Consider the following 23829-nt stretch of genomic DNA (forward strand, 5'->3'; position numbering starts at 1 on the left):
CATCTCGGCGACGGACTTCTCACCGCGATCGATCGAATCGTCGCGCCCATGGGCGTCCTCGGTTAACTCTCTCTCTCTCTCTCTGTCTGTCTCTCTCCCTCTCTCTCGCTTTCTCTCGAGGGTGGGCAGCTGTGCGCACGATCGATAAATAACTTAACCCATTGACACACCTATTACGCAGCCCCTTCTATAAAAACGTTTCTCGACGCGTCTCCGAAAAACAAAGAAAAAAGAAAGAATTTCGCAATTTTTCCCCGCGCCTCGAACTCGAAAAATCGCGCGCGAACTTAATCGCTTTCATGCGCGTTCGATTTCGTTCCCACGTCGGGGCAATCGGATGTACATTCCCTCGTCGGGCCGCCGATCGATCCCGAAGCTCGACCCGTCGACGCTGTTGCGCGCTTCACAGCTTCGAAAGGGCCTAAGCCGTTTCTTTCAACGGCGTTTCACACCCGTTATTGCGCCGTTTTTAAAAATATCTAAGCATCGTTACTGCATATGTTTCTTTCTGCAGTTGAAAATCAGTTCGAGTAGCGATCACTTCCCACTCAAAATGCGAGGAGCTCGCCAGGTAGAATTCTACGGTCAGCTCGAGAGCTAAATTTGAAAGAAACGTGCGCTCGCAAGTGCTTTCGAGCCTCACGTCCTCCTCCTTTCCGCCGATCAGGGCCGTACGCGAGCTGGACCTTGGTTGCCCCGTGATTATCATCGGTATTATTCAATGACTGCGGAGTCGCGACAGGCTTCGATGACCCGTGTAAACGTTATATATAATATATTTATTAACGAAGTTCGCGCGTCGGTGACCAGTGCGCGCGGAATTCCGCTTTCTATAGGTCATCTCTTTTCACATCGTCCTACACTAACGCGCGTGTTATTTAACTTTCCATCGGTCGTATCCTTTCGTATTTTCCTCAGGTGCCGCCCTGCGACGCGAGCTCATGCTCTTCGCGAGCTGCGCAGATACGTCATCGAGCGAGAGCGTCGTCGTTCGGGGGAGCCTCGAGACACGCGGCTGACATCCTGTTCGTGGTTTTTCGCGCTCTTTCTGAGCGGCCTTCATTTTCGACGGACGGAACGCGTGAGAACCCGTGCCGAGACGCCGAAAACGAAGGTTGTAACATCGCGGACCGAATAGTGACTCGGCCTTATGCGTGATTAGAAAGATAACTGGCCAAGCGAGCGTAGGGATAGAGAGAAAGATAGAGGAGGTGACAAGGAGACAGACAAAGAGAGAGAGAGAGAGAGGTTCTTGTGAACGCGGCTTGAACATAGGTATGGTCAGCGCAGTCTCGAGTCAATAAGGATCCTTTCCACTTACTGCGATATGCTCATTTAAATCTTATATCTTAATCAATTCTTTTAACAGTTTTTTCCATACGTGATAAATAGCAACATCAAAATGATTTCGAGATCAGTAACAGGAAATACTTACAGAAATATAAAATATTTATTCTTATACGAATCTCAATACAATTAGGAGTATCTCACAAAATTACAATATAAAAAAAACAAGATACAATAATACACGCTGTAACGAAGTTATTGTAACAATTGACTGTTTTATTAAATCTAATAGTAGCATTTAGCAAGTTATAACTATCGGTCGCTTTGTTTTAGTAAATTGCCTTCCACCGATAATGATTTAACAATAACATTTATTCATCTACTTAATAAACTACAATTTAATAAATTAAATTATCCAATTAATTATACATTAATATCGTTCACACGTTGTATATACCGACGGTTATCGCCTCTCCATTGCTGTTATCAGATTTAGACAAACGCTGACCGGTAAGTATATAAACAATTTGTAAATAATCGTACAATAAAATGAATTATTCATACTGAAACTTCTCATCGATATACTTGATCCGCTCACGAACGCCGCCTGTGAAACACGAGCCTGGACGCGCCGCGCGTCCGTCGTCCAAGTTGAGAACCGCCCGTATGTTTCCAATCCCGAAGGCGATGTCCAGTGCGCTGTGTTGCGCGACGAAGAAGGGGGCTGCGTTTGGTCGTCGTCGTGGTGGTCGTTTCTGCGCTGCTCGTGTGCACCCGGTGACTTGGCGATCGTGTGCGGCGTCACACGCACGTCCGTGTAGGACGCGAGCGTCGCGGCCTGCAGCAAGTTCGGCGAAACGTCCGTTCGCGTCGTGTGATATCTGTGTCGGATCGTGTATTACGTCGTGCTGAATCCTTGACTAACGTCGTCGTCGCGACGTGCGTACGTGCGTGCGCGGGAGCGCCCGCGCGCGCTCTCGGCATCGACGGAGTGAGACATTGAATGTACGTGCGAGAGAGAGAAGCAGCGAGATCGGCGGAAAGGGCGGGAGGGAGAGGAGGGAGACGGAGAACAGAGAAAGGGACAGCGAGCGCAGGGCTCTAGCGTGCGATGTGTTTGTGTTAGTGATCCGTGTAAAAGGTGCGAAAGCGGTGGAGAAAGAGAAAGATAGATCGGTGAGGAGGAGAGCGAGGAGGAGGAGGAGGAAGAGGAGAGAGAGAGAGGGGGGGACATAAAGAGCGCGGGAGAGAAAGAGAGAGACAGAGGAGCGGCGGCGGTGGCGCTTTTTTTTCGCTCGTCCGCTCTCGAGAGGGCGGACGAGAGTGGTATCTCTGTCTCTTTCTCTGCTCCTCGGAGTGTGTGTGCGTGTTGGTGTCCCCTCTCGTCGTCGACGGCGAGAGCGGCAGGTAGAGGAGGCGCGCGCGCGAGCGCACCGTCCGAACAAGTGAGCGAGCGAACGAACGAACGAACAACAGGAGGTGAAGGAAGACGAAAGTGGCGAGAAAGGGAGAAGCGTCGGCGTCCCGACGCCCGGCGGCCAACTACCTGCTAACGACGCCGGGCTGATTAAACGCGCGCGCGATTTGTCGATCTGCCGTGTCCGCTTGTGACTCGCGGCGGACAGAGAGAGAGAGAGAAAGAAAGAGCGAGCGAGCAGCCTGTGTGGGGAAAATGGGATGCGCGGCGAGTCGTCGTCAGCCCACCTAGCGAGTTAGTATTTCTCGCCTGCCTGGCGCTCGTCGCGGCGGCGGCGGCGACGGTGGTGGCGTTGGCGGTGTCGGTGGCGGTGGCTGTGGCACTGGCGGTGGCCGTCGCGGTGGCGGTAGCGGTAGCGACGAGGCCCAACGGTGAGAAGCGGTCGGAAAAATGGCGTCCGATAACGAAGCCTCTTGCGCGAGTGACCCAAATTTCGCGGTGATCTGTTCGTTTCTCGGCTGCTTCGGCAAGTCCTGCGGCATCGTTTACCCTGACATCGCGCGGCTCCAGGAGATGCTCGAGAACACAATCGAAGGTAGGTCTCTATTACGTTCCGGTCTCTTCTCTGCACTCGTGTGTACGTGCTGCTCTCGCGCGCGCCGCAGGGAGGGACGGAGAGAAAAAGAGAGAGAGAGAGAGGGAGATAGAGAGAGAAAGAGAAAAAGAGAAAGAAAGAAAGAAAGAATGTACGCGTGTGTGTGTGTGTGTGTATACGTGCGTGGATGAGAGGGAGAGAGAGACACTGCACGGCTGTGTATACATATATACGCGCACGATAGACGGCGGGAGAGAGAAAGAGAGGGGTGGACAGCTAGAGCACGGAGGTACGGCGAGAGCGAGCGAGGGGGAACGACGACCGCGACCCGCCCCCGCCGGAGAGGAGGCCGCAGTCGTCTAGCGCGTACTATTAGTTTCCTTCGTACGACTCCGCTTCGACTGCGAGCCTCGTCTCTACGCGTCTGTACGCTCGCGGTACGCTCGGGCGAGCAGCCGCTCTCGCTCCGGATTCGCGCGGCGGCCGAGAACAACGGACGTGTCGGCTCTGTGTGACGGGCCGCTTTTTGTTTTGGTGGCGCGAGCGAGCGAGCTTGTGGCGCGAGATCGCTAGCTGGCGGTTCTGCCCGTCCCTCCTCACCCTCCGCCTTGCGCGCCGACCTGAGAGCGGCCTGACGACACGGTCTTCTCCTTGCTTTCGCGGTGTTATTGACTGACAGATAGGCGCGGAATGAGTTTCGCCGTTTGTTGTTATTCCGCCGCGTGCTGCCACCTCTCTTGTTGTCAACTTGTCGGTTACACGTGATTACGAGTTACAAGCGCCGGCCCGCTGCTCCGATTTCGCGGAAACGTCAACGGGCGCTCGATGCGTCGCGACGACGCTTGTACCCCGCGAACGGGAACCCGCGTTAATGGATGCTTTCTCAGCCCTGGGTTGTCGAATACAGAAATATGTATTTGTTGGCCGGCGTTATTCGTATCATCCGGATTTTACGTTAATCTTAAGTTATATTTCTGCAGCATCTCAATAATATTCATCGAAATTGCCCCTTCGTTTGCGCTAGTTTCTACATTAGTATTGTTTTATTATTAGATTATCCATTCAAGAATGACAGATGAGTTCAATTTTATCTAGAGTTTTTTTGTTTCTTAATAAGTCCCATGTTGAAGTTTGGTCGACAATATGAGATACAAACACACTTTGTCTATACTTGTTCACGATTTTGACAAATGTTTGATGTTTTTTTTTTAGTATCGCAAGAACTAGTAGACCTGCATGTCAAGTTATTACGTAAAACACGTAAAACTGTCTCGCCAGAAAAGTGGGAACGGGCGCTAGTCAAGTTTTGCCACACGTACTCTAATCAGGATGGATGGGAACTTGAACGCTTTGGCTACAAGAAAGCCCGTATTGCTGTTAAACTGCGTCTACTTAAAGTATGATCCATGTGTGACTTCGGCTTCTCTGACGTATAACATGCTAGAGATAATTCTTCCTGATGTGCACAAGTGTTTTCTTCTATTTTAGGTGCTATTGGAAACACAGTTTGACTTAAATCAAAAGTTTAAGAACGAGGTGAACAAATTGGCAGCCGATGAATTGCGCGTGGAACCGTTAGGAAGGGATAAAAGTGGATTAGCGTATTGGTGTCAGCTGGATGAAGAGTGCAACATAAGAGTCTATAGGGAAGATTTGGATGAAGAGAATTGGGAACTAGTGGCTAAGTAAGTTTTTTGTTTTCACGTATTGAATAATAACGCTTTGGATGAAATATACGTTTGTAATTCTGGATAATTCATTTGTAGTTCTTGAATAATTTTATCTTTCAATGGTAGTTCATGTACCATGACATTCGTAATAGGGATCGAGAAGGTGTTGTCAATCTCATCAACACCTTGTCGAACGGCGAGGCTGGAGCTATACCGATCAACGAGGATAGCAACAGTTTGGAAATTTCTGAGAAACCTATAATAGACACCGGCCAAGTAACGACATCTCCGAGTCTGGAGGACGAAGTTGTGCAAGAAAATAACGCCCATGCGAATGGGATGAACGGCAAGCAGCTACCGAATGGTAGGAGCGATGAGTTTGAGGACGAACAAGAGCAGGATCAAGACCAAGAACAGGATCAGGATGATATAGGTAACGAAGCTGAAAATGACGACGAGGACATCGACGGGGAGGAGGATGTGACGAACGATGAAAGTTCCAAGCAAATCACGGAGGAAGACGATTCTCAAGAAATGGTACAAACTCCGAGCGCAGAATCAAGGTGTATAGACAATTTGAAGACGACGAAGGCGGATGCGATACCAGCGGAAGATGCAAACAGAGAGGCTACCGACGAAACATCTGCCGCTTCCTTAGCGTCAGAGACTAAGTCGCCGGTGATGCATAAACCAACCGTGCTCACGATAACAAGCGCCGCCAAAAGCGAGCTCGAAGAATCGGTGCCGTTGAAATCGATAGAGACACCTGTCATCACGTCTCCGCTGAAATTGGTCAACATCGCCGAATTGAAGCAGGCGCCGGAGGAGAAGTTAGTAAGCCCGACGACGCCTATTGCTGCAGTATTAAACACGGCGAAGAAGCACAGTGCCGTCGACGAGATCCCGATGGATCCCGTCGTGAAGACGCACGATAAGTTACCCGGCAAGAACAGTCTACCATTTTCGACTGTCGATTCGATTCCCGTGGGGCACAGCAAGTTGTCCGTCAAACCGATAGACCAACTGGCCGCGAATCTCGTGAGGATACAGTCGGAGAAGCTGGAGAAGCCGAGTGGACCGAAGTCGCTGGAAAAAATAGCGGAATCTCTGGCAAGGTCGTCCGGCGGTACGCTAGGCAACGTGACGAACGGAGGTGAGGACGACAGGTTGCCGCAGGATTTCTGCGCGAGGAATCAGTCCGAGAAGCCTCCGATGCTCCGGGGACACCGAGGCATGGATTTATCGACGTCGCCGCGAGGCTGGGAGAACGCGAACGAACAAAACCGACCGATGGATTTCTCCGGGATCGATCTTTCTAGTCGAAAATTGGCCAAAACGGTGGTGGACCTGCCCTCCCCCGGATACAGAGCGCCGGACTTCCAGCACAGGGAGATGGATCTCAGCACGAAGAAGTCGAACAAGCCGCCGGAGGTTCCCAACTTACCGTACGACGCGCGGAGCGTGATGATGCGGAATCACGCGATGTTGGCCGACCTGAGCAAAAGGCAGATGCCGTTCTCCACGTACGAAATGTCTTCGACGCCGTATCATAACGCGGTGAGGTTACCCGCGAAGGACGAGCATAGATTACCGAGCTACACGATACTCCCCGATCCCAGCAAGATCACTGCTCTGAGAATGAGTACGACGCCGTTGAAACGTCCATTGGAGGGCGACGACGCCCAGCAAGACATATTGAAGAGGTTAAGAGGCGACGTCATTCCGATCAGAGCCTCCATGGACAAGAGATCGATGATGAGCAACAGCTGGAGGGAGGAGGTGGGCGAAGCCATCGAGGAGCCGATGATGATGGTTCAGGGTGAGGGATCCGGCAGCGACTGCGACGCGGTGAATCCCGTCGTCGGTGAGGCTATCGAAGAACCGACGGCTTTTTTTTACGGCGAAGGCTCCGGCGCTGAATGCGACACGGGTAACCCCGGCGACGACGCGTCCACTGACAATAAAGAAAGCAACGAATCAAAAAATGAACCTGACTCGGCCAGCGCGACGCTGTCGCAGAATAAGGTTTTAACCGAGGACGAGGTGTCCGCGGACTCGATAGTGTCGAATAAACCCCCTGTAAAATTAAATAGAAACTACCCGCAGTCTAATGTAAGCGTAAACGATAATTGTGAAATAGTAGATTCTATGCAAGAGAAGCCAAAGTTCAAGCCGACGTTAGGCGTTCAGGTAATACCGAAGAGTACAACTGGCCCCGTCAAAAGGCTGTCCAGGTGGGACGTGGGTAAACCGGAGGAGAAGGCGGAATGCGACAGCAGTATCATATCAAACGAAGGAGACATATCATTGAGAGAAAGTACGAACGATCGTGAGGATGGCGACGCGGGCCGGAGGCTCTCGAGCATGGACGCGAAATCGTCCAGGGCTGAACGCGAGGATTCCGCTGGCGCGCATCAAGACGTCAAGGTGGACGGTAACTCCGTGACGGAGAGTGAAACAACCGAGGACAGTGCCAAGTCCCAAGTGTCGGACGTAAGTTCGGATAACACGAGTACGATGGGACAAAAGGCGGACTCGAAGGTTCAAGAGCCCACGCAGTGCGACTCGTCCGTGTCGTCGTGTCAGCCGGACACCTCGCAGCGACTCGAATCGTGCACGAGTTCCGAAGATTCGGCCAATGTACAAAATACCTTCGATCCGATTGGCGTAGCTTCGCGCGAGTCGGACAACGAATGCAAGCCAGCCGCCGCTTCTCCGCCGAGATTTTTTTTTGGACCCAACTGTATTTCGTACACCTCAAAGTCCGACGAGCCGGGTTCACAGCCGGAGCAAAGTCTGACTGCATCTGCGCACTCGACGAGAGCCGACACCGTGCAGTACGAGTGCGTGTCGTCGTCGAAGTCGGTGGACGACGCGTCCTATTTGTACAGGACGGAGGATTTCGACTTGACGCGAACGAATAACAATTCTTTCAAGACGAATCCGTTCACTGCGGAACCCGATGACGCCCGAGGTGGCAGCGGTAGCAAGGATACCGAGGAGACCGAAGAATCGGGTAAAGCGTGGAATCAGCAGACTTCCACCGCGCTGAGCAGCTCGAAAGACCTGAGCGAAGTACCCGAACAGAGTGTCGCTAATTCGTCCAGCGAAACGCAAGCTCAAACGACAACAAGTGGAGAGCCGAATGTGGAAGGGTCTCTCTGCACTGGTGAAGAAGTGGAAGAGGGTGATAGCTGCAAATTAAACACAAGCTCTACATCAGAGGTGATATTCGCGGGCGATAGTATAGACGAGATAAACACGACCGAGGAAGAGCCGGTTGATATCACTTCGGCTAGCGAGCTTAGCGTGGTGAAGCCGGCGGAAAGCGAACCGTCGCGGTGCGACCAGTCCGCCGATTCCGGGAAATTCACGGAAAATCAGGAGAGCCCGTTCGAGGGACCGGATGATGTTACGTCGCAGTTATCGGAAGAGGAGGAGAAGAGCGACAAGCCGTCGACGGCCAATGGCTTTAAGAATGGGGACGATTGTCAGTCGCCTACCACCGGCGTATTCAAGGAAGATCAAGAGAAAACCGAGTCCGTGACTACGGCGCATTCGTCACTGTCGTCCCTCACTCAGAACTCCCAGCCGGAGCTGGCCGATCTCCGTGAATTCGAGGACGGCAACAACTCGAGCGAGTTGCTGGATTCCACGAATGCGACGGGATACCAGGAAATGAATAGGCAGACGGACGCGGCCGAGAAGTACCAGGCGCTCCAGAAGAACGATCTCGACTCGGCCGGGGAGAGCTGCGACAAGCAGAGCGACAGGATCGACAATTTCTCCGAGATCGACGGCCAAGAGGATCACTCGACCGATACGGACAATGAGAAGATGAAGGGCCTGGCTGGCTCCGACGCCGATTCGATGTGCGTCAACTACGACAGGAGCAGCGAGAGAACCGACGCCCTGTCGGACATGGGGATGCAAGACGAAGGGTCGGGCGACTCCGAGGAAGCCAAGGAGAAGGCGCTGAACGATATACAGATCAACGATACTGCGTTCGCTATCGAGCCCGAGGCGAATTTGCCGGAGAGTTCTGTGGTGACTAGCTCGGAGTCGGCGCCGGAGAGCGAGAAGCGTGATTTAGTTCCTACCATAAGCAGTTCGGACGACGCCTGCGTACATGACTCTTCGTCCCAAGAGAGCGAACCTGCGCGGAGAGCCGACGAAACGGTCGAGGACGCGTCGGGTGTCGGCGATAAGCCTTCCACGTTCGACATCCTGCCGACGCCCGAAACGAATAACCTCGAAGTGTCCGGTATCGCGGGAACCGCGAAAGAAACGAGCCTGTCTAACTTGGCGCAGTCCGAGTACGCCGACGATGTCTCGGAAAATCCCAGCTCTTGCATCGATCAGGATTCGAACGAGGAGGAGATGGTTATAGACGATCGCGTGTCGGAATCGAACGAATCGTCCAAAGAGATCGACGAGGTTGCCATGAGTGCGGAGCAACAACAGGCGGTTACAACGTGCGAACCGGAAAAGCAAGAAGACCTGAAGATCCCGACGAGCGTCGAGCCGGAATCCTGTCCGATCGCGGCGAAAGCTGAGGTCCCGGAACAGGAGGAAGCCGAAGCTGACGTAGGGAGTGAGGCGGCCAACGATCTCGAAGAGATCGTCGCTGCAAATGACGAGAGTCAAGTTCCCAGTGACGACAAACAGGATACTGCGGAGGACGTCTGTGAGGAGATCGCCAAGAGCGCGGGAGAATCGGACGCTCCGACTGTGCCGGAATTAGAGATGGATACAATGAACGTGACTCTTCAGGAATCGGAAGGGGAGGTAATAAGCGATAACAAACTGTCGTTAGTCGCGAATTACGACAGTAGTGATTCCAACGACGACGGTAGCGACGATGTCTTCGAGCCTGACGCTATGGCGCAAGCTGGTGACTCCGAGGACGACGTCGCCTCTTCGCAAGAAGAAAAAATCCAGGAGCCTCACGAGGAGCCCACAATTAAGGAAAGCGAAATCAACAGCTTGAATCTGACATCCGATGTGTCCAATGCGCCCGTGGAACAACAGTCGGTTATTGAACAGCAGATGGAGGAACCTGCCAAAGTGAACGAGCTACCGAATCGAGACATCGCAGTCGGGGAACAAGATGTTAAAATTAACACGCAAAAGGAATTCACCGACCAGGCACAAGACAAATCCGTTTACAATAGCGTCGAAGATCATTCGAGCAACGATTCGGCAACGCCGTCGGATAGAGATGGGCTTCGGGACGAAGCGGATATCCGCGATGTCTCGGTTGCCGATCCTCCCATACTATTGGAGGAAGAGTCAGACTCGAAGAATCAGAAGGAAGAGTCAGACTCGAGTGATCAGGAGGAAGAGAATCTTCAAAGGATCGACTCAAAAAATCGGAAGGAAGAGTCGGAAAGGAAGTTTGCGGACGCTTCAGCTGTGATCGAGGAAACCAGCGAGCCTCTTCTGAGCAAGAGTGCTGGGACGACTGTTAGTCATAGCGAGAAGAGCAAGGAGCGTCTGAATAATTTGATGGACAACGCGAGGGCGACTCAGAACGTGCAAGATACCGTTGAAACGCCGGAGAAAACGGACTTTTCGGCAACACCAGAGAGCGTCCGTGAGCTCGGTGAGAACGACGCGAATAAATTCGGGAAGTCGTCGCTCGCCCGTGGAAGCACGGGATTCAACGACGTGGACAGCCAGGTTATCGACGTACGAAGGCACGCGAAGGAGCAGTTTGCAGTAAACGTGGACGAGAGACCGAGCGTCGAACGTGTAAACATCGAGAGCATCGCGAAGCTGGGAGACGCTGAACGCATTATCGAGGAGCTGCCTATTACGCAACCGTGCAAGAGATTGAAGGAAGACTTCGAGGAGTGTCGCGGCAACGGCAATAAAGGCGACGCGAAATTGGCCGAAGAATGCTTCACCAAACCGTTCGTCGAGGCCGTGAGCTTACCGATGCACGTCGAATCGGGAGTTATGCCCGTGAAATTGGATAACGCGTTGTTGACCGCGGGCAAATCGCACACGTGGAGAAGCGAGGACGCGAGCTTGGAAGGCGGCATGCCGTCCGATGCGATGTATTACCCGAACTCGATGTCCACGAAGATGGAGAGTATCAACAACGTGGACAGTTGCAACAATCAAAATGAGCCGTTCAATATAAATATAAATGTAAATAAGATCAGCGAGAACTTTAACAAGAGTTCGGGCTCGGACGAATCGACTGCGTTGCTTCCCGCCCGAGAGACCGTTTCGGAGATCAAGTCCGACTCGAAGAAAGAAGCGAGCAAGCGGCTGAATGACGCTACCGACGTGGAAGGCGTCCCTCCGATCAAGTCGAAGCCTCCGTACTTGGAAGCCGAAGGGAAGACGTTGGAGAACTTGGTGAGTGCCGATGCGCAAGAGCCCAAAGCTTTGGACACGCTCGCCGAGGTCGTGAAATTGGGGACGAATGTTGGAGTGGGGGAAGAGCGGGAGGAGAAACCAGCGGCGATCCCTACGATGCAGTTGTTTCAGAACGATTTCGGCACGGTCAACGACTCCGCGCCGACGGAAGACTCGAAGAAGAACGAGAGCGTGGAGGCGCCGGAGAAGAAAGAGTCCTCGGAGATCCAGAATGTCGAGGTGAAGGAGCTTCGCGATGTTTCCGACGACTCGACGGGCGTGGACAACGAGAGTGTCTTTAATGCACCGTCGGAGGAAGCCGATCCTTTAGCGTGTACCGACGACGACGCTCTGAAGAACATCGCCGAGGACGAAGTCCCTTCCAAGATCAGCATTCGCGTGAAACCGGTGTCCGAGCTGGTTTACGAGGGATGGAAGCTGGATAACACCGTGGAGCCTCCGAAGATCTCGCGGAAGCGACGAAACAGCGCCCACGAGTCGAACTCGGAGGACGGGGCCGCCAAGCAAGAGGACGAGGAGATGATGGGCGGTAAAAGGATGAAGTTGCGCGGGAAACGCATGCCTGACAAGGAACTACGAAAGTCGATCGAGGAGAGTCGAGTGGTAGCGGCTGTAAGCTCCGAGGATGAGGCGGTGAAGTGCGAGGTTCCCGAGAACGTGACGGAGCACGTGCATAAGGACAGCAGCGACGATCCGAACATGATACACGCCACGGTGATTGACAGAAAGGCCAGAGGTCGTCCCAGAGGCAGACGAAGGCGTGGCTTTCGCGGTGCCGGGCGACCCAGCCGGCCGAAAGTCACTGAATTTCGGGGCGATCAAGTGCCGGCGGGTATTCATCCCGACGGGGCTCCTAACGACGCTCTTAACATGACACCCACTACGCAAAAGAGGCGGAAGAAACGTGAGTACACGGATGTAATGATCACAGGGTTGCCATATACCTGGGAAACCGGGAAAAATCATGGAAAATCTATATTGGGGAAAACCTTTGGAAAAGTTGGAAAGATATAAAAGAGCCTGGAATTTGGAGTTTTGCTCACGATTTCCTTCATTGTACCGAACGGTCGTTTCCGTTTCTATTTTATAGATTAATACCTTGTTTTTTGTGTAAAAAAAAATAAGATTCTGAAATTTTGTGACTTTTCATCAATCATTCAATAAAGGAAATAATTGATGAAAAATTAGAAAATTTCGAAATCTTATCTTTTTACACGAGAAATAGGGATTAATGTAAAAACAGAAACGACCAGAAATGACCGCTCGGTACTTTTAGTATTAAATGTTCTTATTCTAAAGAATACTCTTATAACTTTTTTTTTTCGTTAATATTATATCTAACATTTATAGTCAAATGCGTTCAAGACTCGCGCATTTTACAAATAATTTCTTACGTTTCTTAAAGCCATGGCCATATAAAAACTTAAGTACTAAGATGTAAACAATAAGAAAAGTGACTAATCACAATTGATTATTTCTCGACTATAAAAAGAACGGTCAAATGTGACTGGTCAATTTTATTCAGCGTTTTTATTCAAACGCCTTTTTCCGTCATAATTGCATTCTTTTTTCTAATATTCAATTTTTTGTTGACTTGAATTTGCATTCAGGATTACATTATGTTACTAAACTTCTAAGTTTGTGTTATTTCTAATAATATAAGCTACTTTTCCTGTAATTCTTGCTGCTAAATGTTACAATTTTAGATTACATATTGGCCATGGAGAGTTCTCCACTGTCGTCTGGAAAACATGGAAAAGTCAGAAAATTTTAAAATTCATTTTCTGTGGCAAAACCCTGGATTATTTTTGAGAAGCTCAACGATTGAGGACCGTTCGTTGAGAAGTTGTAACGTTGATTGGCACCGACTGATTGGAAAATTTTTACTTTCGCAGGAAAAATGGTTCTGGGCTTAGAAATAGGCAGAGACATCGCATTGGAAACGGAAACGGCAATGGAACAGGACGAAACGCCTGTCAGGCAGTCAAGAAGGATAGCGCAGTTAAAAATTAAAGAGCAAGCGGACAGACGCAGGATCGAGGAGGAAAGCATGCGCGAGTTGGAGGAGAAGAAGGAAACTGAGAAGAAGAAGAGGAAGAAGCAGAAGGTAAGCTGTTCTCGCGTGAACGCGTGGAAAAGATCGCAGTTGTGGATCGTGCGGATAATCGGCCATTTTTTGTGCAGCCGGAAAGCGAGGAGGAAGTTATCATAAAAGAAATTGAGAAGGAGAAAAAGTCCAAGAAGAAACGGCGAAAGAGGAAAAAGAAAAAGGTGCTGGCAAAATTCAACGAAGCGAATCCATGGCAGAGCTCGTCTGGGTCGAGCAGCGACGAGGAGAATGAAAATGAGGAAGAGGAAGAGGAGGACATGGAGAGCGAGGGTTCCTTGCTGTTCAAAAGCGATCACGAATTTTCTCCGGAGAGCGATCTCGAGAAGGACCACGAGTCGGAACCGTTGAGACGCGCCAGAACCGCTCAGAAGGGTGAGTTCCTCGTTAAAAGGGAATTCGATCAAATTCTCATTCAATTGTGTAATTCTATTGCGCGCGTTTTATTATTTTCCATTAGCCCAAAGCGACGTCGAAGAAGCCGAGGACGAGTACGCTTGTCAGAAATGTAGCAAGGCTGATCACCCGGAATGGATTTTATTGTGCGACTCGTGCGATAAGGGTTGGCATTGCTCATGTCTCAGGCCAGCCCTTATGCTCATACCCGAAGGCGACTGGTTCTGCCCGCCGTGTCAGCATGTAAGTCCACATGCAGTGAAATATAGAAAATATTGTGCGATATCCGTTCATCTGTGAGTCCGTAAATAAATATTTATTGTGTATAATTGTCTTTCAAGAATTTGCTGGTGACGAAGCTACGGGAGACCTTAAAAACATTTGACCAGTTGACCAAGAGACACGAGAACGAGGCACTGCGAAAGAAGCGATTAGCATTTGTCGGCATAAGCTTGGACAACGTGCTTCACAAAGGTGAGGCGCCGCAGCGCTTGCCGAAAAGCTCGAAAGCGTCCAGTCAAGAATCGGATAACGGCAAGCATCGTACTTTATATAGTGATTATATTGTTGTCTCAATTGTAGTATCAAATATCAGTGTCATAATATATGTTGTTCTAAATTGCTTTGACAGAATCTATATCTTCCTCATCGGCCTCGTGTTCGGAAACATCGAGCAGCGAGGAAAGCGAGCCGGTTTATCAGTTACGCGAACGCCGATGCGCCAGCACTTACAAGTTCAACGAATACGATGACATGATCAACGCCGCGATTCAGGATGAGGTCGAAGCGGTTCAAGGTGCTGGCAATCAGGGAAGAGGCAAGGACATCGCCACGATAGTTAACGCAGAGAAGGAAGAGGCTCAGGCTCAGGTAAAATAACGACTGAATGCGGAGTCACGCGAAAACGTAGTAGTAATATTGCCGGATTTAACATAACATATCTCTTCGTTCCAGGCCGAGGCGTTGAAGATGACGCAATTGGAAGAAGACAGGGACGATATCGATAGGAAATCGGAAAAGGAGAGCGACGAAGAATACAAGATCGAAAACGAGGATATGATTGACGAGATAGAGGAAGAACGAAATAGAGTTGTCAAGAAGTTGTTGGCGCGTAAGAAACATCGGAAACTGAACAGCCTTGACATAAGCAGTGAAGATGATCCTGAGAGTGACGAGGATTTCAAGGGCTCGAGTTCCGAGGACGAAGAAGACTTCGACGATCACATGACGTCGTCTGACGAAAGCACTTTTGATGTGAAACGACGCGGTAGGAAGGGCGACTCGCGTCCCGTCAGAAGATCCACCAGGGCGCGCATGACCAGAGGCTACGACGATGATTTTAGTGAGTTTTGCATCATTGATTGAGAAATTACTCGTTCCGCTCCTTAATATCGATGTTTTATGTTTTATGGCATTTCTCGTGGGTACATGTTTTGGCAAAATAATTTCTTAACTATTACGTTACTTCACATTATAGTTTATTACATAGAAAACTTTTTATTCTAGTAAATGATGACAGTGAAGAAAGTGATCGGCCCAAGCGAAAGAAGTCGCGGTCGATGTGGGGAGATTCGGACAGCGAAGACAGTGATAATTCGTGGAGGCAGAGAAAGAAAAAGTGAGAGATTTTGCCTAATATTAAAAATGATAGTGCAGATTGCTGAAGACAATATTTTAACCGTTATTTGATTCATAATCATTGTAGAAGTAGGACAATGACGACGTCCAGAGTCAGGACGGTGCCGAAAGCGAAGGGGAAGAAGAAGAAAAAGAGAAAACGTATAATAGAATCCGACAATCAGAGCGAGAACGACGAGGAGGATGAACCGAAAATCGAAGAACGTTGTGAACCGAACTTGCCGGACGTGGACACTACCGAGCTAAACGAAATGCTGGACGTTAATAAACAGGCGAATTTCGAAAATAACATGGGTGAAAATAATGTTGAAATGAAGGATGAAGGGTTACAGGAAGCAACCTCAGAGGATCCACTAATCCCGCAGATTCCACAATCGCAAGAGATGCAGCAAGTGCCGATACAGAAAATCAAAAAAGTAAGTATGATTTAATTAACTTAGTGTGACGCAGAAATTTAATATCGAATATGATTTTTCAGGATGTTGCGCCTAAACCGAAAAAAGTCCCACCTATTAGACGAAAGGTATGTTATTTCAGTTACGGTAACAAATAATCCGCCGATTCGTCACTAAGAGTGTCTTCCATATCTTTATTAGTAATAGATGTTAACCGCTTATGTATGGTTTTGGGTTCTAACAGATTTTCTCTCTGTCTCGTATTTAAATAAAAGACTATCCATAGACTTAATATATTTGTAAAACTGCGTCTAGAGTGAGAATTTAAGGCATAAGACTTAAGCGGGATCTACAATGATAATTTGAGGCTTACGCTTTAAATTCTTATTATAGGCTCCGCTTTAATCCCTTGTTCACAATCTTACTTTAAGACGTAAGCAGTAAGCAGATTGACCAACCACGATCGATTATTCTTCTAATAAATCGTGGTTGGTCAATTTGATTACTGTTTACGTCTTAAAGCAAAATTGTAGACAAGGGATAAGTAGTAAGTCGTAAGAAACTGACCAATCATAATCAAATATGAGAAGAATTATTGATTGTGATTGATCAATTTCTTACAGCCTGAGGCTTAAGTTTTGTGCCTTAAATTTTCATTGTAGAGGCCGCTTAATTAATAAAGATATTTTCAAGTTACCTCCAATGACAAATTAGTTGTACTGTGATTGATTTGTGTCTGAGGAGAGTTTTCTAATAATAATAATTTTTTTTTTACTTCATTATCATTCATTATTATTAATTTATGTTAATTACATCAGTTATAATAACACTAAATATTTATATAAAGATAAAAAGGTCAAGAGCCAAACGCCGGTTTCTAATTTAATATATTCGCTAGCACATCGGCGCTTGACTCTTATTTAATTTTATACGTATATACTCAGTAGATTCTATCAGTTGATAGTTTACATGTATTATCATCGTTTGCAGATTATTTATGGCGGATTACCAGACGAGAACAGGCAAGAGGAGGAGGAAATATTAAGTAGGAGGACTCGAGGGCGAAAAATCAATTACCGAGAAGAGATGGCATCGGATAGCGAAGAGGTATGAATGATTTAAACTTCGCAATGTTATCAACACATTAAAATTGCGATTATATTTTGCAGGAACTCAAGAAGGCGCTGATGATGAGGAAAACCGGGGAAAGCGAAGACGAGTTCGTGGTGAACGAGGCCGACGAAATGAACGATGACGGCGACAAAGATTCCGATTCAGGTAACGCAGCATCTCTCTGTTACTTTACCAAACTTGCGGTTGAACACCCGTTGTCCTCCCGTTGTATTTACATCAGACACTGACGTCATACCGTCGTGGACTCGTTCTTAAATTGATTTGCGAAAATAACAACATTGCTCGATCGTTTCAGGGGACGTTTATATTCCCAAGAAGGACGCTCTGAAGCTGAAACACAAGTCACCGAAGGCGAAGAAGCCGCGCAACAGCAAGAGTCCGGCAGCGAAGCGCAAGTCGTTATCGGACGACACGCCGAAGCAGAGGAAGAAACCGGGACCGAAGCCGGGCAGCAAGAACAAAGCGCGTAAATTGAAGCAGAAGGAAGAAGTGGACGGGGATATAATCGGCGCGGTCATGGACAATCCTATCGGCGATATAGCGTCCAAGATAGACGACAATCTTCCGGACAACGTCGGGTTGACAGGTACGACGATGTCGGTGGCGAGCTCGTTCACGGGAGACGTTGCAGAAGGTTCGCTGACGGGCCTCGGTGCTGGGGAATTGGCCGAGTTGGACGACGAGCAACTCGAGCAGATGATGATGGAGGACGAGGAGTACGGCCGACGGCAGCTCGAGCTCGCTGCGATCGAGATCGCGAAGAAGAAGAAGAAAGAGGAACGGGAAGCCAAGAAGCTGGAGAAGGCGCGCTTGAAGGCTCTGGAGATACTGGCGGCGGAGAGGCAGAGGGACGCGAACGCACCGGAAGGCACGGACGGCGAGGTGCCGAAGAAGAAGAAACGCGGTCGACGCAGCAAGGCCGAGATAATCGCCGAGCAGATGCGCCGAGACGGCGCCCCGAATCTAGGAATAGCGAGCATGCCGCCCGCGGTCACTCCGGACGGCGCCAGCGGCGTCTCGCACAACCCGGTGAATCCGAGCCTGTCCGCAGTTCTGACGCCGGACACTGACAGGAGCGCCGAAGGGGCGCACATCCCGCTAATGACTGGTGGTGGGATGCCGGACGGGCAGCTGTTCAACCCGGACGGATCGCCGATGAAGCCGAAACGCCGGGGACGAGGTAAAGGTAAGAAGACGTTGGCGCTGGAAGCGGCCAGAGCGGCCGAGGCGGCAGCCAAGGCTGCGGCTGAGGCTGGTTTGCTCGGCATGGGAACCGATTCGAACCCGGAAATGAAGCAGAACGATATCCCGAACGTTCTTCCCACACCAGGCAGCAGTACATCCGGTTCAGCGCCGTCCACACCACCGGCGAACACCGTGCCGACTCCAGGCCCGCCGTCGACCCAACCCTCGAACACGCAGCAGCCGGTTTATCCGTCGCTCGCGCCTGGTCAACAACAGTCCACCGTGATCACGAGGATGCTTCAGTCACAGCCGGTGTCCAGCAGTCCGCAATCGTTCACGGTCGCGGCGGCGGCGATGGGCCACAAGTACTTCGGCGCACCCAACACGGCCGGGCAAATGATGGGCGGCCCACGGACGGGATACGAGATGCAGCCGCGCGCCAGGATCCCGTCCCCGTACCGGCAGGCCGGCCAGTCCTCGATGCCGCCGCATTTCGCCGCGGTCGGGACGGGAACGCCGGCGATGCGCATGCGAGTGCCCGGCCCGCAGATGTACCACACCGGCCGCCACCCGATGGACCCGTCGCCGTCCGGCGGCGGGCCGATCTCCATCAACAGGGATCGCAGCTCCCCGTTGACGCCCGGACCGGCGATGATCCCGCCGTCGGCCGGCAGCCCGTTGGCCAAGGGAGGACCGACGCCGCCGCCGCCGCCGCCGCCGTACGTGCGAGGCGGACCCTCGATGGCCAGGTTCGCGGACAGCCCCATGGGACCCAGGCACCAGATGCCGCCGTTCACCAACGCCTCGCCCGTCAACCACAACATGCAGCAGCCGTCGCCGCCGCCCAACCGGCCGCCCGGTAACTTCTCGCCTTACCACCCGCCGCCGCCTCCCAATTACCACTACGGCGCTTACCCACCGCCGCCGCCGATGTCGACGGCGGACGACGCCGCCGCCTACCAGACCTCGCCCTATCCCTCGGAGCACTTCTCCTCGGACAACCAGCCGCCGATTCAGGCGCCGCCGCCGCAGGCACCGCCGCCGCAACAGGCCCACCCGGGCGACCCCGGCGCCGGCAACAAGCAGTACGACGAGGAGGGCAGCGGCGAGTTCGGCGGGCTGGTGTCTTACTTCAGCAGCCAGAGGGAGGACGATCTCGATTCGTAGCATGAGTGAGAGCTTGGCCAACCCTGAATCGTTAGGTAGGGTCTACGGGAGCGCGCGCGCGCTCTTTCATGCCCAGGTATATAAGATCGCAACTTTTGCTGGAGAGAGGAGGCGCGCCAGTGACGGCGTAGGTAAAAACGCATGAACGATTACACGGAGGACTGATCGTAACGCGCGCGCGATGTTCCCCGTTCGCGAAAGGGGGGAGGGGGGTCACGCCTTTGTGTGTGCTCGCGAAAGACAGCCACAGTCTTCCTCTTCGACCTCTAACAGCAAACAGTTGTCTGCAGCCTTTGCACTTCTACAGTGGAGAAGAAAGCCGCCGGAAGCAAGTCCATGGTTGGCCAAGTGTAGAGCGAGACAGAGAGGACAAAAGAAGTCGGTGTGACGGAAGGGCGAAGCCTATTTTCTAAGAGTTGTAACTTTTTCTGTAATTAGCTTTCAGTTCGACTTGACAATTTGTACGACGACGCGCGCGACCGTGCGACAGCCGTGCATAAAAGAGGCGGCACGGCCGCGCGCCGTCCGAGGGACGACCAGACGAAAAGATCTGACCAGAACTTTTTCACCATTATTCGTTGCTAAATCGTCAGACGGGAATTCCGAGCGAAGTTACTTCCGAGAGTTTTTAAAAAGTGAGAAGAGAGTAGGCTACACTAGTAGTTGCATGACCCGTTGCGGAGATGGAAGAGAAAATCAGTCTTCGATAGCGACGAGAGGGGAGTAAAAATTATCGCATGTGGCTTGGACGACGCATTATTGTTAACGTGTACATATGTAAATACCGTAAGTCCTTTAGATTATATATTACATGTATTATATATATACACACATTCACACACAGGACACATATACACACACACACATACACACACACACCCCACAGTCATGCAGAATACTATAGAAGTGGATTAGTGCGCAAAGGGCACAAATGTAATATTTAAATTTAATCCAGAAAGGAACGAACGGCATCTGAGTATAATAAATTAACAAATGGTGTGAAGACTATTACTATAATTATTTATAAAAGAAAGAAAAATTAAGAATTTATGATAGGCAGTATATTGTATTTTACAGATTTTACTTGGATAATTCTATGAGAAACCATTAAAAATATAGTTATATATATATTATATATATAAATATATATATATACACATTGGAGAACAGGAGGCTGCTCTGAGTGCATCCTATACGAAGAGGGACGGAGAAGGGACTTCTCAAAATAAAACTAGCATTAGAGTAATCGGCGAGATGTCGAGAAGGAAGAGTAATTGAAATCCTACCAATATATTATTGTGCAATTATTTTACATATGTTTACACACGTATTTATTTGATTTCGAACTGTTCGGACACTTGAGAAAAATCTTTTTTATCGAAGGATCGTGTAGAAAGTATTTCCCCGCTTTTAAGAAGACGCCAGAGGGAACGAAATATATATATATATATATACATATATACATATACATAATTATTATTTAATTAAAAACGTCGATGAGACGTATATATACAGATGATATTAAAGAAATTGTCTGATAAAATTTATTATTTTATTTTTTTGTATCTAATGAGTGGATTTGACAAGATTCGTCCGAGTCGCTGGTATGCGTCTGTAACGTGTGACTTGAAGGACATGATGGTTTTGTTTGGGCTTTCTATCTGAAGTTCCTTTCCTGGACTTCCACATTCGATCGGTATCCATATTCTTGTCTGAAGACAGATGCGCTAAATGTGGCTCGATTCTAAATTTCTTTAAACGCCAACAATCGAGCGTTCGTTGTGCTAAGCAAGATTTTGAGACATGCATCAAACGGTCAGGCTGCTTTGACTTGGACTTTAGCAGAGGATAGCTTAATTAAGCTGACTCTGATGAGTCGATTCTTTGCCTTTTTCTGATTCTGATTTTAAGAGAATACAAGCAATCGCGACAAATTAAGAAGCGGTTAAAACGAAACTTCTTTGGTGTCGTTGGGCGTCCTTCGGGACACTTTGTCGGTCCGTATTTAGCGCCGATTGTGTGCAGTATGAATATCGATCGATGGGTGAGAGGCGGAGTCCACGAAAGAAATCGAGATGATACAGAGTGGTTAAAACGGATACACAGAGTTAACGATTCGAAGGTCGAAGGCACGTGTCCCGCCGCGCTTCTCTAAGCTTCAGATTCTCAGTTCATCGGATATTATCGATGATCGCGACAGCCTCCTGCTCTTTGAGAGAGCCGCGTTAAAACGAGCGGTCGTTAGCGGCCACGTGTGCGGCGCGAAGAAAGGAAAAAAAATCATTGTATCTGTTTAGTTATCACGTACGTGCATACCCCCTAATATAAATAGAAGCTATATGAATAAGCGAAAAAAAGATATTACATTTATCTTAGGATTAGCTTGCTTGGGAGAATTTCCTTTACTATGTTGAATATTTGACGACCGAATTAAACGGTTATAACACACACACATACATACACATTCACACACATACACACACGCGTGCGCACATACCTACACTCATGAAGACACACTCTCTACAAATTACACACCGTATAATGTAATAGAGGGGTTTACTACCACTAATTTTATTATTTTTACACCTATTACGACGTATATCTCGGTTGTACGCAGTTCGATGTACAATCACTATCGTCTTCTTCTTTAGACACAGCATGTCTTTAGAGCCGCCGGTCCTCAGGCTGCGCCTCGAGGAAGTCAGCTCTGTCGTAATATACCGCTTACTGCTTCCTCCTTTTTCTATTCAGCGTGCAATTGGCAGGAGCGTCCTGCGATCTCATATTTCGATGGTGATTCGTATGGAGGAAGGCAACGAGGTGTTTCGTTCACGTATAGAAAGTCGAATATTCGGTGAAACGTATTCGACGAAACGTATATATCGGAGATACATCGGTGCTAGAACGACCGGTGCTTTGTGGCTACGAGGAAAAAACGATTCGAAAAATATTTAGCAGATTCGTCGTAAAAGCGATTGAAATCATTTTTAGAAAGTTAATCAATTTGATTAATTTGATAAATTATTTAAATTATATATATATATACATATATATATATTATTTTTGTCTTATACATGTCTATCCGAATCTTCTCTTTTTTCTTATCGTCCAAGTTTTGTCCGAGAAAGATTTTTGTCGTTATAATTTTTATACAATTTACATGTTGATACGTTGGATTCTTCAATCGCTGTTCGCATCTTCAGACCACGAAACATTTGTCGCTCCGGTTTCGATATGTAGAATACGTTCTTCTGATTTTAAAAAATCCGCAGGTTTTACGCGTGACACTGTCTGCATTTAGTGAAATTGTTCGAATATATACGATCGAATATATGTGGAAATAATGTGTGCGTCAATTCGAATTTCCAATATGTCCGATCGATTTATTTATCGATATTTCAGATATATGTATTTTGCGTATACTCTCTAATGTGTTACTGATGTATTTGCGAAACAACAATCGTTGCAGCTGCAGAAACGTTGTACGATTCTGGATGGCGGATACGAGCATGGGCTGTTTTAATTTTAATAATGTGCATGGCAACTTTTGTAGCATTTACGTGTGTTTCTTGTCTCTCTGCTCTTCCTCTCGTGGGTCTCTTCTCGAGGCGTAAACTGGCGAAGTGGCTCGTTAAGACAATAGTAAACGTGGTGCAGTTTAGCTTTTTTTTTTTTGATAAGGGTCTAGACCAAACGCAATTATTATATTACATGTTGTAGCCTAAATACAAACATTTTGTAATAAAATTCAATATATTGAAATAATATCGAATCGCTTTACTTTTCCCTCCCGTTTTGCTTCGTTCTCGTAAAAATTAAGCGGGGATCGACGACAAGAGTTCGACTCTTGCCGCAGATTTCTATAGTATGATCATTTTCATTGGTTGTACAAAAGTGGCCAATTATAAGGAAAACGAAATCAAAATAACGAACATGTATCTTGAAATAATATTTTGAAATAATAGCAGATAGCCCGCTAGAAAGCTACGAATTAGATCGCTTGCTATTTAACACGTTGACTGTCAACTACGAGATATCTCGTAGGTTGTTTACTTGCCCAGGACGCTAACTACGAGTTATCTCGTCGCTTCATTACTTGATTAAATCAAATTGGCTTCTTAGACCAGAATCGTGAAAAGTTCCGTGGCAGTCAACGTGTTAACGGTGTCACGGAAAACTCGTTAAGCTGATCGGTTTGAGTCTTCGCTAAATAGGGTTGGAGTCCTGGCTAAAAATGTTGCAAATTAGTTTCGAAGTCTCCGCTACGAGTCGCCACCGATCTTGACTAGAGCTATTCAATAGTCAGATCTTATTTTCAGACAGTTTATTTTCAGTTTGTAACCAATAAAACGACCCTTACAGTAACTGAAGATGAATTTAAAACGATTTCAAGTAAAAGATCAAACTATAAATACTGGCCAAAATATCGAGATCGTACGATTCAACGA

At 48.7% G+C, this 23829-nt stretch overlaps 1 protein-coding gene across 4 annotated transcripts; it reads left to right on the plus strand.

The window, feature by feature from the left end:
• Nucleotides 1–2683: 2683 nt before the first annotated feature.
• On the plus strand, nt 2684–20433 carry LOC106742016. 4 transcript variants are annotated; one of them, XM_014614581.1, is made up of 17 exons: nt 2684–3299; nt 4512–4696; nt 4788–4984; nt 5122–12263; nt 13255–13466; nt 13544–13841; nt 13927–14105; nt 14204–14417; nt 14494–14732; nt 14817–15204; nt 15369–15480; nt 15568–15916; nt 15979–16023; nt 16886–17002; nt 17065–17173; nt 17325–18215; nt 18360–20433. In XM_014614581.1, exons 1-17 carry the CDS (start codon nt 3155–3157, stop codon nt 19379–19381), a joined length of 11844 nt encoding a protein of 3947 aa, XP_014470067.1. In that variant the 5' UTR covers nt 2684–3154; the 3' UTR covers nt 19382–20433. The 4 variants fall into 4 exon arrangements, with proteins under 4 accessions (XP_014470067.1, XP_014470064.1, XP_014470065.1 ...); XM_014614578.1 differs by having other exon boundaries at nt 17325–20433; XM_014614579.1 differs by having other exon boundaries at nt 14204–14396; nt 17325–20433.
• Nucleotides 20434–23829: the final 3396 nt, after the last annotated feature.

Source organism: Dinoponera quadriceps, unplaced genomic scaffold (assembly GCF_001313825.1).
Source record: "Dinoponera quadriceps isolate SergipeBrazil2010 unplaced genomic scaffold, ASM131382v1 scaffold696, whole genome shotgun sequence".
Lineage (NCBI taxonomy): Eukaryota > Metazoa > Arthropoda > Insecta > Hymenoptera > Formicidae > Dinoponera > Dinoponera quadriceps.